The sequence below is a fragment of the Lacerta agilis genome, chromosome 8 (assembly GCF_009819535.1).
Source record: "Lacerta agilis isolate rLacAgi1 chromosome 8, rLacAgi1.pri, whole genome shotgun sequence".
Lineage (NCBI taxonomy): Eukaryota > Metazoa > Chordata > Lepidosauria > Squamata > Lacertidae > Lacerta > Lacerta agilis.
The window spans coordinates 55,779,106-55,792,436 of record NC_046319.1 but is presented as its reverse complement, the minus strand read 5'-3'; the positions used below and the strand labels follow the sequence as shown (position 1 = coordinate 55,792,436).

At 45.8% G+C, this 13,331-nt stretch overlaps 1 protein-coding gene across 1 annotated transcript in view; it reads right to left on the bottom strand.

Annotated features, from left to right (window-relative positions):
* Positions 1-13,331, bottom strand: part of ADGRB2 (adhesion G protein-coupled receptor B2) — a 115,861-nt gene that overhangs the window by 60,423 nt on the left and 42,107 nt on the right. Inside the window, exons 4-6 of the mRNA XM_033157650.1 lie at positions 10,698-10,862; positions 3,326-3,490; positions 1,387-1,488 (exon numbers count right to left, since the gene is read on the bottom strand). Coding sequence (XP_033013541.1) covers positions 1,387-1,488; positions 3,326-3,490; positions 10,698-10,862 — 432 coding nt within the window. The remainder of the gene's footprint in view (positions 1-1,386; positions 1,489-3,325; positions 3,491-10,697; positions 10,863-13,331) is intronic.

The window sequence follows — 13,331 nt, the reverse complement described above, 5'->3', positions numbered from 1 at the left end:
TTACCAGGCTCTGCAGCCCTGATCAATTTGAATAGTTGTATAGCCCTGTGGTAAGATGCAAGGGTCTGGTTCTTGAGCTTCTCAGCTATGCCAGCCTGGAGCTGGCACACCTAAAAAAGGAGAAAAACACCCCACTGCCTTTAACCTTTGCATGAGCAACAGGCCTTGGATGCAGCTATCACTCTGCTCTGCTGCTCCCCAGCTGAAGCTTAGGTTTTCTCCAGAAAGCTAGTTTATTTGGGTGAACATTTTGCAACTCCTTACATCCCATGGCCCTGTCCTGGTGTCCTGCTCCTCACCATTCATCTTGAAGACTGTTATCTATAAACCCCTCTCCCCACCCAACCCCCCTCTCTTTCCAACTATGTTTGTAAACGTGCTTATTATGGGGTTAGAATAAAAAAAAAACATTTAAAATATTGTACCTTTAATAGACATTCTCAGCAGACCATGGCACAGACATGGACTCCAGACCCAGAGAGGTCAGGTCTCCAGCACCATCTAATTATTTTATAGAATGTGATGCTCCTGGCTTCCCCGTGTGCAGCACTGAGGACAAGCCTTGCACACTGCATTGTATTTAAGTGTGGGCTTCTTTCTCCCTTAGCAACTGAGCTATTCTTTCAAGTAGTAGTGTTTATTTCTATTAAGAAACCCCAATATTGTAGAAATTGCATGCAGCCAGATCTGTGCCTCTTTTCAACGCTGTTAAATTTGCAAGTGCCCACAAATCTGCAAGGGGAGCAGAGGGAATATTCAGAAAAACATTTTAATTGGAGGCTTGCAAAATACACGGCTCTGTGAAAATTTTGCAAAGGAAGCTGGAAAGAGGTTTTGATTTTAATGAGGAGGTAAACGTGTGTGCAATCTGATTTCTTTAATATTAAGATAAACATGGGTGAGGAATGAAATGCAGGGCAATGCCCAAGAACTGAGGAGCTGACAAGAGTTATTCATAGACACTTGTACCAAGATAGCCTTGCCAACTTGGTGCCCTCTGAATGTTATTGTACTACAACTCCCATCAGCCCCATCCAGTAGCTGGGGCTTATGAGAGTCGTGGTCCGAAACATCTGGAGAGCACCAGGTTGCTGAAGGATTCAGTAAAGAATATCACAGGAGGGTTAGCAACTACCTTGGGACAGTTCTACTTTTGGGACTGAAGAAGCCAATCATCTTGCAGCACAAACCAGAGCAGAACCATGTAGCTGAAATCTGCTTAGCTAGTGCAGACATCCCTTATGAAGTGGCAGTGCCTTCAGTTCTCAGCAGGAAACTCATGTCGGCAGGTAGACCTGCAGGTCACCTCCTTTCATCTTGCTGTCTGTCACCTGCAAGGCTTCATTCTGCTTAAAAATATGGATCCCCACTCATGCAGCTGCCTACCTGTAGCATTGGATGGACATTTGTTGTAGACAATCTCACCAGCAGCAGCTTTCTTCCAAGTCATCAACATCACATACTCGTCTTTGCACATTTCATGGTAGGCTGTGGGAGGAACACAAGAAGAACCTTGATGTTGTTGGATCAGACCAAAGGCCTATCTAGTCTAGCAACCAGATGCCCCCTGGGGAAGTTGGATTTTCCAACTTTCAAATTGCAAAAATGAGGGGTGTTAAAAAGCTGTAAAATGACTTGGGAATTCAAAAGATATTTTGGTTAAATTAATATAATTTAGTTTTGCTTGGTAAGTAGGCCTAAATGTGTGTACAACAGAAACCATTAAAAATGATTGCCAATTACTTGCAGTTGTTGTTATTAGCATTATTATTATCACATGACATTTTCAGAAGGCAAAATTAAAATTCTTTGGTTTTCCAAAAGCAGTTTATGTGTTTCTTAATCAAACATAGACTTAAATGTTGTTTAATCACAAAAAATAATAGCAGATTCCTCACACCCAAAAACGTATTTTATTTAATGATCCCCTCACTGAAGAAATTTGCAAAAAATTAAGCTTCACCCCCTAAAATGGCACACCTTACTCTGGGAAGTCCACAAGAAGGAAATGAGTGCCTTGCATGAAACCTCTCCTGCTATTGTTCTCCCATGATGTGTATTTGGAGTCATCATGACTAGTAGCCACTGGAAAGAGGGCATCAGCTTAGGAGTGTGAGACAGACTGTGAATTCAGGAACAGCATTTTCAGCAGCAGAACTGAGTTTACAGTTTTATTTCTCATAGAACCCCACTCCTAGTTTTGTTCTTTGTAGCAACCTAATTTAGGGTGGGAGGGGAGCTTTGCTGCTATTGTTAAACAACCAGGAGTTAGATAACCTCCTTTTAAATCAGCATCTTAGTGTTAATTTCTCCCCATATACACATTTTTCCATGCAATTATGCCTAACATAATGTTTCTTTACTTATATATGCATTTCTATGCATGTTTCACCCCAATATATGCATTTTTGTATACATAACTTGGGTGGTGAGCTACATTTCAAAATTCGAAGACCTGTTATTTCCAAATGGTGGTTGTGTTTCAGTTTGCATATTGTTTCAGAAAGCGGTATTAGGTAGGTTTGCCTTTCAATGGGAACTCAGCTGAATCCATACTTGATGAAATGTGAACAGACTGATGTATGAGTCAGCATAGCAGGTGTATGTATGCATGTATGTATGCATGTATGTATGTCTCAAGTGAGCAAAGCCACAATTTTTTTCTTTTAAGGAATGCATGCATGCATGCATTTTATAGACTTTTTGGATAATAGAGTCGCTGGACTTAAGGAAAAAACTACCAGACTGTCAGAACCAGGAATGGAGAGCATACTTGAACCCTGGGCCTTCTGGGACTTGCTCTATTGACCATAGAAGCCAAAAACCATGATCCTAGAATTCATACCAGATCCTGCAAATCTAGGGCCTTCATGATGTCTGTCAATCACAAAACATGATTGCCTTGTCTCTTTATTACCTTCTCTTCCTTAGCAGCCTAGGCCCACACAGTCCTAGGTGGCTCACTAGAGGTTAATTCATCTCTCCAGCAACCCTAATATAGAGCTGTGGGGAGGGACTGGGGGAAGGGAACTGAGAGATGGGCAACACAAACCAAATGGAGAGGTGATATGCAAATACACAAAAATGCAGATGGGCAGCACACCCTGTTAGGGGTGGTGGGTAGGCAGAAACGGTGAAGGACCAATGGAAGGATAGGCTGCTCACATGACACAATGAGACTGAGTCCTTTTAGAATGAATGAATGAATGAATGAATCCTTTTGTTAGAGGAAAGGCAAGGACCTCTTGTCACTTTCCAGAACAAACTGGGATGTCTGGTGGAGCGCTGCCTGGGAAGGACTCAGCCAGTTGGCAAGGCCAGTTACCTGGGCATTTCTTCTCGTTGCATGTCTTGACTTCCTCCCCACTGCCCTCGCATGGGTAGCCTTGCACGCCCGTCCCCTGGCACATGCGGAAGCGTCTCTGCCAGCCCGTATCGCACGTCTTGGAGCACAAACTCCAGTGGTTCCATGGGCCCCACTTGCTATCAGCTTCAGTTCAGGGGAGCAGAAAGGAAGAATTAGTAGACCTTTCTAAACTATCTCTCACGCTCACTCTCTCACACACCCTCCCAGTTTAGAGTCATATTAGCTGGAGGATTTGACAGAATGGCAAGGAGATAGAAGAAGTCCTTCTTTATCATTGGGATGCAACTGTGCCGGCTGATAATTACTTTAATCAAATATTCCACAGATGATTAAATGCATTTATCAATAATTCATATCTCATTTAAGCTAAAATGCCCCCTCTCCCCTTCCCAACCAGGCCATGACCGCAAGGGTGCCCTTTAACAAATGGGATTCATTTTCATTCCTCAGGAGGTGAGTTTCTTTCAAGGTTCTGAATCCTGCAGATTTCAAACAGCTTGAGTAGCAGGGTTTAATGTGCCTTGCTACCAAATGCAGTGGGACCCAGGTGGCGCTGTGGGTTAAACCACTGAGCCTAGGGCTTGCTGATCAGAAGGTCGGCAGTTCGAATCCCTGCCACGGGGTGAGCTCCCGTTGCTCGGTCCCAGCTCCTGCCCACCTAGCAGTTCGAAAGCATGTCAAAGTGCAAGTAGATAAATAGGGACCGCTCCAGCGGGAAGGTAAACGGTGTTTCCGTGCACTGCCCTGGTTCGCCAGAAGCAGCTTTGTCATGCTGGCCACATGACCCGGAAGCTGTCTACGGACAAACGCCGGCTCCCTCGGCCTATAGAGCGAGATGAGCGCCGCAACCCCAGAGTCGGACACGACTGGACCTGATGGTCAGGGGTCCCTTTACCTTTACCTTTTTACCAAATGCAGTAAGAGACAACACCACATCAAGAACCAAAACCCACCTCAAACCAACAAGCAGCCAGCTGGCCGGATCTGGATCCAGGTTTCCCACATTCAAAGCCAGCACAAAAGCCTCCAATTTCCCAAATTACTGTTGATAGCAGAGGCATGCTTTCCTTGAATTAATACTGGAAGCACACTATCATCTACCACCAAAAAGGCTGTGCAAGAATTGCCCATCCTTGGAGGAGTGGAGCCACACCTTAGTTTCTCTGTGAGTCCTTGTTTCTAGGCATGCATTCTCTGAGAGATCATTGCCTCTTGACTGAATGGCCCAGAATCTCCTGCCTCCACTGGAGACTGATTGCTCTGGCCTTGCCTTCTTCCAGTGACTCACTCAGAGAAACAGTGGGAGGCCTCTTCCACAGGTGGGTAATTCTATTGCCTCTCTGCATCAGGAATGATCCAATATCACCTAATATAGAGGTGCAGTAGTTTGCTCACGTATGGCAGAGGCAGATTGGAAGAAAGCTAGGCTGGCACAGGAAACCCTTCAGAGACACAATGGGCAGATTCATTTATGGGTAAATACTTTGGGCACTGAGGAGCATTTTCTCATTATTGCAGGGGTTGCCAACCTTTTTGAGCAGGTGAGGGCATTTAAAGTATCATATTGAAGTATCACACAATAGCTCTCATGGAGCGTGGCATTACACAAAATGACTGCCGTGTCCAAAGAGCAGAAATGGAGACAGGACCAAAGTTTTTTTTTTTTTTTCTAATGAGTAGCTAGACACATTTTGTGCAATGTCAAAAAAGGGTGCAGGGTGAAATAAGCTTTTGCACAGTTGGGTATATGGGATTTAACAAGGAGCTAGGTAGTTTCTAAAAAAGGCAGATGAGAAAAGATAAAAAGAAACAGAAAATGAAGATGTAAGCTGGTTCCTTTCAAATCTTCATAACCTTGTCTCAATCGTGTATTATGGGACCAATTACTTGACTAGTCAAACACATTTATTGACCCATATTGAACTTTACTTAAACAATAGATATAAACTTTACTTTAACAATAGATATAAAATCATTATATATTACCACAAAACAAACACAAAAGAAAAGATCACACAATTGTGACATTGGGCTCCCTTTCACATTATGCTGAGTATGATTCTATGTTAAATTTTATTTTGATTCAAGGTGGCCAAATTGTCTGGGACTGGAGGATGTGAGTAGTTTTGCTCTGGGGGAAAAAACCACACCCTTAAATATAGCTAAAAAATTTGTGTTGGTAGCACTGGCGGAGGAAGGGGGTGCAGTGAGTGCAGCCCACCCTGGGTGTCATCCCTGAGGGGGGTGACATCACCGCCCTGCCCTCCTGGGACGCTTGCCACGGGCGGCGTTCACCATGGATGGTGCCCCCTGGAACACTCACCGTAGGTGGTGCCCACCCCCAGGATGCTCGCCCTGCCCCTGGGTGATGATGCCCAGCCACTGTAGTGGATAATGGTGGTGAATTGTTGGGTGCCACCAGCAAGTGCTGCATGGGAGCTGGTTTTGCATCAACAGCCTTAGTTGGGTATTTCTTCATTCTTGTACAAAGTGCTGCCACAACAGTCTTGGCAAAATGAAGTTTTATATTGAAAGCATTTACAAAAATATTAGCATCTGGGGTGGCTGAATTGAAGGCATGGGCTAAAAGAAAGCAGTATAACCAATTTCCCTCCTTTGTCTCTATCTAAACACCCCTACAGACACAAACTATGTGTTTGTCTTAGCCAGCAGGAAACTATTTTCTAGGGGAAAGTGGTGCAATTCAGTGTTCAGAAAACTGTGATCCCAAAACTGTCTCCATCTGCTGCAGTTATCCTCAGGCTTTGACGTGACTCCTTGCTGCTCAGCATTTCAGCAGGACTTAAACCTGGTAGCACAGCTAGTTCTGTATATTTCAACAAGGAGCTTGGCAGGTCCTGCCAGTCTCACATAATCAGACTTGTAGGGTTGGAAGAGACTCAAAGGGTCATTTAGTCCACCCTCCTTCAATACAGGAATCAGAGCTAAAGAATCTCCTTTCAGCACTTTGTGGAGGCTCCTTGTTCTTCTTTCTCCAACCCCTCCGTTTTCTATTCTTGATCGTAACAGTAGATGCAACAGAGGACAGGCCGTGTCCTATGGGTCACACAACAGTTCCTAAGATTCCTGGAGCTTTGTTCCTGTTTGACAGTATTTCGTTCTTCACCTGCCATGGAGAACTAATCCTTGAAGATGACTCATCTCTAATATTAAAGACTTCTGGAAAGTTCAGTTTACTGGAAGGCAACACCTTAGAGACTCCCAGACTGACACAAGAAGGCCTCTCTCCCTTCCTCTGCCAAGCCCCACAGACTGCAAGGCTTTACAGGATGGAATAGGTAGGGCAAAAAGCACGAGGCAAACTGAAGCCCCAGACAGACTCAAGTACAGGCAGATACATTGATATTAATAGGTTTGTGTCCTGGGCCTTATTCCAGAAAGTGTCGTAAATAATACATGGGTTAGAGGTAACAACTTTTCAGACTTTGAGCAGCCATTTTGTGAAGGTGCTCCATTAACCCTCAGTACATAATCTCCATCATATTTTACAGGGGAAACAGCCATTTTGTAATAGGAGGCAAATTCTAGTCATTTCTGGTGAGGGCACAGCTTCAGTTTTGCTTTGTGGGGAAAGGGAATCAATACAGGTTAAGGAAGGGAGATCATATCTTCCTCAAAATAACTGGAGGAGGGGATTCTTTTCATGGCACCTCTGTTTTCTTGCTCCCTCATTATCTTTTTCATTTCCCCAAATTTCCTGTTCTTCCTTCGTTCTCTGTTATTTATTCTTCTTGTCTCTTTCTCTGTAGATTCTTATGTTTCCTTCCCTCTTACATGTTATTTCTTTCAGTTACAGGAAGTTTGTGAGTGGGAAGTGTTCTGCCTGCTTGTGCAGTGGGGAAGGAGCTTTGAATAAACCCTGGAGAAGATCACAGGGTGGTATGAAAACATGCCCCTCTGTGGCCACCCCATTAATGGAAGGAGAGGCTCTTGCATCTATGTTTGCTCTCAGAGAGAAGCTCTTTGCACCTCTGCTTAGAATGGAAGGGTGGACATCGAGTGCAATGTGGACATGATCAATGCAGGAGAGGCTGAGCCAGTACAAACAGGAACTGAGCAGGAAGAGCAAACGGTCTCTGGTGCTTTGTGAATTTTTGAGAGGGTATTTACTGAGACCTTTATGCAGGTAGCATAGGAGGTACCGGGGGGGGGGACGCTGATGAGCCCCGCAGATGTATTTATCAGGGACACACTAGCAGCTTTCTTCTGGCACAGTTGGGAAACAATTGCTCCAGCCTCCTCTACACCTCACCAGCTTGTCTTTGCTTCCGCCTTTAAATCCCATCTCCTCTGTAAGTGCTATTACCCTTTTCCTAGGCATTTCAGGATTCAGGTGTGCCCCCCAATGGAGAAACAAACTCCTAGCACACAGCCTGATAGAACATCATGTTCTGTATGTTCAATGAGTTTTGTTTCAATTTTTTTTAAATGGAAGAACACTTGAACTTGGCAAGCCCACCCCACACTCATGCCTGCAGCGGTCAGAATAAGGCTTTTACCATTGGAACTCACTGTCAGTCCCTGATTCTCTATATTTAAAACTATGCTTGAGCCTATCTGGGCTGGGCAAAAGTTTTGCTCCCAGAGCCAGCTCACTGGCAAATCCTCCATGAGCCAACCAAACCACCCATCTCAACTGGGTTCCTGTCTTTCTGCATAATGAGATCCAATTTGGGGCAATCTTTACAGGTCAGCATGAGAAACCGTCCCCAATAGATACAGCTAGGGCTCAAGGTCACAAAGAAGCAACGTATAGATAGTAGCACCCACGATACTGCTTTCCTCTTTTTGCTCTGCCTGTCCATCCAAGATGCTCTTATGCAGTATTTAAAGGTCAAGAGGCTTTTTGTCCAGTGAAACCTTTTTTTGCTTAAAGGCTGAGCCAGTATGAGCAGGAAAGGCAATGGTGAAATTCAAAGGCATATCAGAACCATTATGCAGAGAGCTTCTCGCACTTATTCATTTCAAAGCCCACCTTTCCCCCAAGGAGGTCAAGGCAGTGTAAATACTTCCGTCCAGCCACCATTTTATTGTCACAACAACCAGCAGTGTGCGCTAGCCAACCCATTTCTTGAACTGCAATGAAAATTGCAGTAGATCGGCCACAGGATCGATCTCATAGATAGCAAGCCAGAATTAGATCAGGGAGATCAGAGTTCAAGTCTTGCTTCTGTCATATTTACTATGTGAACTATTGCAAACTGTGAACATCCCAGAGTCTGAAGCAGGTTTGCAAATTTAAAAACCAATGAATAAGAACAGAAATTGCTTTGGTCACCTGCAAAAAGAAGAAGAAGAAGCCCCAGTCCTGTTGGCTAGGGCTAGGGATGGAAGGATCAGTCAATATTGGTTGACTCAGTTTCTCATTTTTCTTATCTTAAATTGAAATCTCCTCATTTCAGCAGCAGTTTGCAAATTTTGTTTTAAATCCTCATGGAAATTCTTCAGGTTTTTTTTACGAATTTCTCCCAATAATTGCATGTGGTATTCAGTTTTGACTAATGTACACATTTTTGCAAGTGATTTATAATAATATAATGTATTTTTGTATGTTATTTTCACTAATATATTTATTTTTAGGCACACTTCCCCCTGGCGAACTGCATCGCAAAATTCAGAAAGGTGTGAATTTGATGGAGGATGGTGTTTTGGTTCTCATATTGTTTTGGAAAGAGTGAGTTTGATAGATTCACCTTTAAATGTGAGTTTTATAGAATTTCTCCTCCATCACTAGTTGCAGCTGATGGCAGTTGTACTGCAAAACATCTGGAGGGCACCAACTTTGCATAGGCTGGCTTCAGAGATTCCCATGACCCTACAACCAGTCCTGAAGGCAGCCACTTGTTGATTTCAGGTCTCCATCACTGGCTGTCACTCCTCAATAAAAACTGGCAAATGAAAATTGATGCCAGAGGGGGGAGAGGAGGCAGAAGCCGGAGGCCATCTGTCACTGCCGCTGGATGACTGGCGTCTCAGAACCCGCCGTATTAGGAGCAGCGGCTTTATGGAGAGCAGCTGTCGCTCCAGACAGATTGGCAGAGCACGGGGCTGACGTCAAAGGCCTGCCTTGCCAAGCTTGAGCTTGTGGAAGTCAGACGAGGAGCTGGGTGGGAGCAATCCCAAGGTCTGCATCACAGTAGCAAGCCAGGACTTTAAAGCCAGAGAGCTGCACCTCTTGCTGAATGGAAGGGCCCAGACCAAGAACCACCCTCTTTTCTGTTCCAGTTTGTCCTTGGCCATCATCAGAGGCCTTTCACCAGGTGTCCCTGACTTCTGAAATGAGGAAGCTGGTAACTAAGGAGAGGCCTTTCCAGTTGTGGGGTGTTTCCCCAAGCAAAGCTCATCTATGCCACCTCTGATGCCTTCCTGGAAATCTTGTTATCTTCACCCCTGGCACAGCATGTAAATGTTATATCGGTTTTGCTGGATTGGCTGTGGTTCCCCTGCCCCCTGCTGTTTTAACCTGGTTGTTTTAACTATATTGCTGTTATTTTGTTTTATAAATTGCTTCGTGGTTGTTTTAAAGATTTTCATTTAATGGAAAGCCAACCTGAGAGCTAAGTTGACGCGCACACAGTGATCACAGGGTGGTTTTCCTTTAAATAAATAAATAATATTCCCCTTTTCCCCGACTATGGGCAGCCGAACCTGAAATGAGACTCGGACAATTTGTGCTTCAGACTGTGGTCCCTGGAGGTCCGTGATGATCAGAGCTGGAGGCTTGGGCTTGAGTTATTTAGAGATAATTGTTCCTTATTTGCTGCTCTGATGAAACCACTAACTCTGTCAGGAGAAACTGTACGTAGGGTGGTGAATTGTAATGAAAATGTTTGAGGCTAAAGCAGCTATAGCTTATGGTGCAGCAGGCAGGGGATTTACTGACCAGACAAAGGAGGCTCAGCCACTCTAGGGACTTACCAATTGCAGGTGCTGACTTTGCACACTCAGATTCCTGTTCCTACCTGGAGGGGACGCCAAGGTCTTAGTGCACACACTCTTAGGTGACATACAAGCACCAGAGGCCTCCATGCTTCTCACCCTGTGGCTTCCCAGGGAAACGACTATCCAGAAGTCTTTGGAAGAGTTACCTGTGGTAGCTTGACCTGCCTACTCTCCTGGGAACTGGCTGCAAAAGACCCAAGCTGCGCCCACAAGCCACGGCCACACCCAAGCTAGCCACGTCCATCACTAGCATGCTGGGGATTCTCACTTAGATGTGGCAACTGGCTCTGCAGTCCCTCTGGAGCTACAACTGTAACCTTCCCCTGTCTGCTTGCCACCTGCGTATGGAGATTCGTGGGTTCCCTACCTGGGCATTCCGGGTTGTAACATTCCCTGGCGTCGGCATGAGCCCCTCGGCACTCTGCCCAGCCATGAGCTGAGACGCTGCATTTGCGGGTGCGCTGCTGAGTCCCGTTGGAACACGACACCGAGCAGCGGCTCCAGGATCCCCAGTCCAGCCACTGGCCTTCCACTATTAGAGAAAAGCACAGGGAAAAGCTCAATTAGTGCATGATGAGGTTGCACAAGGAAATGCCCCATGAAGATGTCCCTCTGTCTCTTTTTTGGCACCCAACCAGTCCTTGTCAGCTTCTCATCCACCTCCTCTAAGGCAGGATCTTCCAACCCACATTTGCCCCATACATTAAACTCTCTTCTAGCTGAACCTTCAGTATTAGTGTAAGAACCTCCATGCCATGGCAGCTCACAGGGCCAACTCCAATTGATAACTGGCCAGCCTACCCACCATGCAGGTACCCTCTGGATGGGATCACTAGGATTTGGGCAAATAAACCAGCTAACAAACCCCACCCACCCAGTCTACCATGGTGGAAGGGCTTCTGGAACAAGAGTAAAGAGGGAGCAACAGCTGGGGAATGGAAGCATAAGCAGATGGTGGGATCGGTGGACACGGCCTTGAGGTGTCTGGGCCCAAGGAGCCACCTATCAGCTAAGAGCATAAGAAGAGCCCTGATGGATCAATAAAAAGGCCCATCTCGCCCAGCATCCCACAGGGATCAACTAGATGCCTCTGGAAAGCCTGCAAGGTGGACTTGTGGTCCCCAGAAACTGCTATTCGGAGGCTTGTTGCCTCTAACAGTGGAGGTAGAACAGAGACCCTGTGACTAATAGTCACTGATAGCCTCGTCCTCCATGAGTTTGTGTTATCCTGCTCTGAAGGTTTAGCATGACTAAACTCTCCCCAGCATGAGCTGATGGCAGGATGGTTGGAAAGCGGAGAGATGCTTTTTGATGCTGGTGTTTCTTTGGATTTGTCTAGTCTAATCCTACTTTTGAAATTTCTGTAAATGTTATTGCTTTAACTTTACTGAGCCTGTAATCTTTTGCGTGTTATCTTCTTGCGCATCCCTTTGGTAGCTTTCAGTTGTGAAGCTGTTTATAAATCTGCAAATGAAATAAATATGCGATACATGAAAGCCGTCCAAGCTGATGACCATCATCACTACACCCGGTGGAAGCCCGTTTGCTAGAAGTCTCTTCCTATAAGCCACAGCTCAGCAACACCACTGAGATGGCCCCAGTCAGTAAGCTCAGTCCCGCACCACATGCAGGGCAGGGAAGAAACAAATGGGGAGTCAAAAGGCCAAATGATAAAAATAGACAAAAATATGGTGCTTGTGTCTCTAGACTCGAAGGCTTGACATATACATGGGCCACATTTGCTTGTAATAATAAGTCAGGGTGCATTCCTGCTTTGCTCCTCCCTTGGCGCAAGTGGGAGATTCACAACTGAGCTTGGCTTCCCATTGCATCCTAACCATCCTTTGAGGGAGGCAGGCAAAGACAACTTCAGAGTCTGTTCCAGTCTGACTGTCTCCCCCCCCCCCCCGTGCATAGGACAATTGGCCTTGTGGGAAGGAAGAAGAGAGCAAGGGAGGCAAGTAGAGAAAATAAAACCAGGACCTGTTTCAGTTGGTCACGACCACAGGGTCACTTTTGGGTTCAAAACTATCTATTTGTTTTTGCAAGTTTAAAATAAAATCACCTTAAGTACCTGAGCAGAAAGACAGTATATAAAATTAAACAACCAGTCACCAGGGATTGTGGTTTCTTGTTCCCTAACAAGCCATGATCCCTAACCAGCTTTAAGCCATGGTTTGTTGAGCCCTTACAGAGCATGAGTTGTTAGGAAGCAACAAACCACAGTCCTTGGTTCAGGCAGAAAGGGAAGGGAAGGCTTCACCCTGGTTTGTTTATCCAGGGGAGGAACAAGGTGGGAACAACTGGGCAGTCAGCAGCAGGCTACTCATTTCTGGTAAACCATGATAAGACAGAAACCCTCAGTGCCCCACCCCCCTTCTCCATACTTGCTGGCTCTGCTTCCCCCGCCCCCGCCTGTCTGTTGTTCAGCGTGACTTGGAGGCTCAATACAAAGTGTCAAAGGTGCCTCTGATGAGATGGTGACCTCATTGGCCATCTTAAGGCTCCAGCCAATGCCAAGCATCAGCCAAGACAGAGATATGGCAGAGGCAGGGGGCAGTGACACCTCTGTTCAGCTTTGACTTCTCAGTCTGGTGCTGGATGAGCCACTGGGTGTGTTACTGCCCTTGCTAAAGTGCTTTCCTTCCCGCCTCCTTTGCCTTGCCCTTTCCACTGCAGACCACCTCTCCAGTTTTGGACTCCTCACTCCTTGGCCTCTAATCAGCTAGCCAAGTGCAGCTTTGGGCAAGGGCCATAGTGCAGCATGCTAGAACACATGGTTTGTACGCAGAAGGTCTCAGGTTCAATCCCTGTCATCTCCAGATAGGGCTAGGAATGGGAACGTTCCATCTGAAACCTTGGAGAGCTGCTGCCAGTAAGTGTAGGCAATGCTGAGCTAGATGGGCCAGTGGTATAAAGCACTGTCTAGGAGCCACAGCTCAGTGGCAAAGCATTTGTTCTGCATGAAGGTCCTAGGTCCGATCCTTGGAATCTCCAAGGA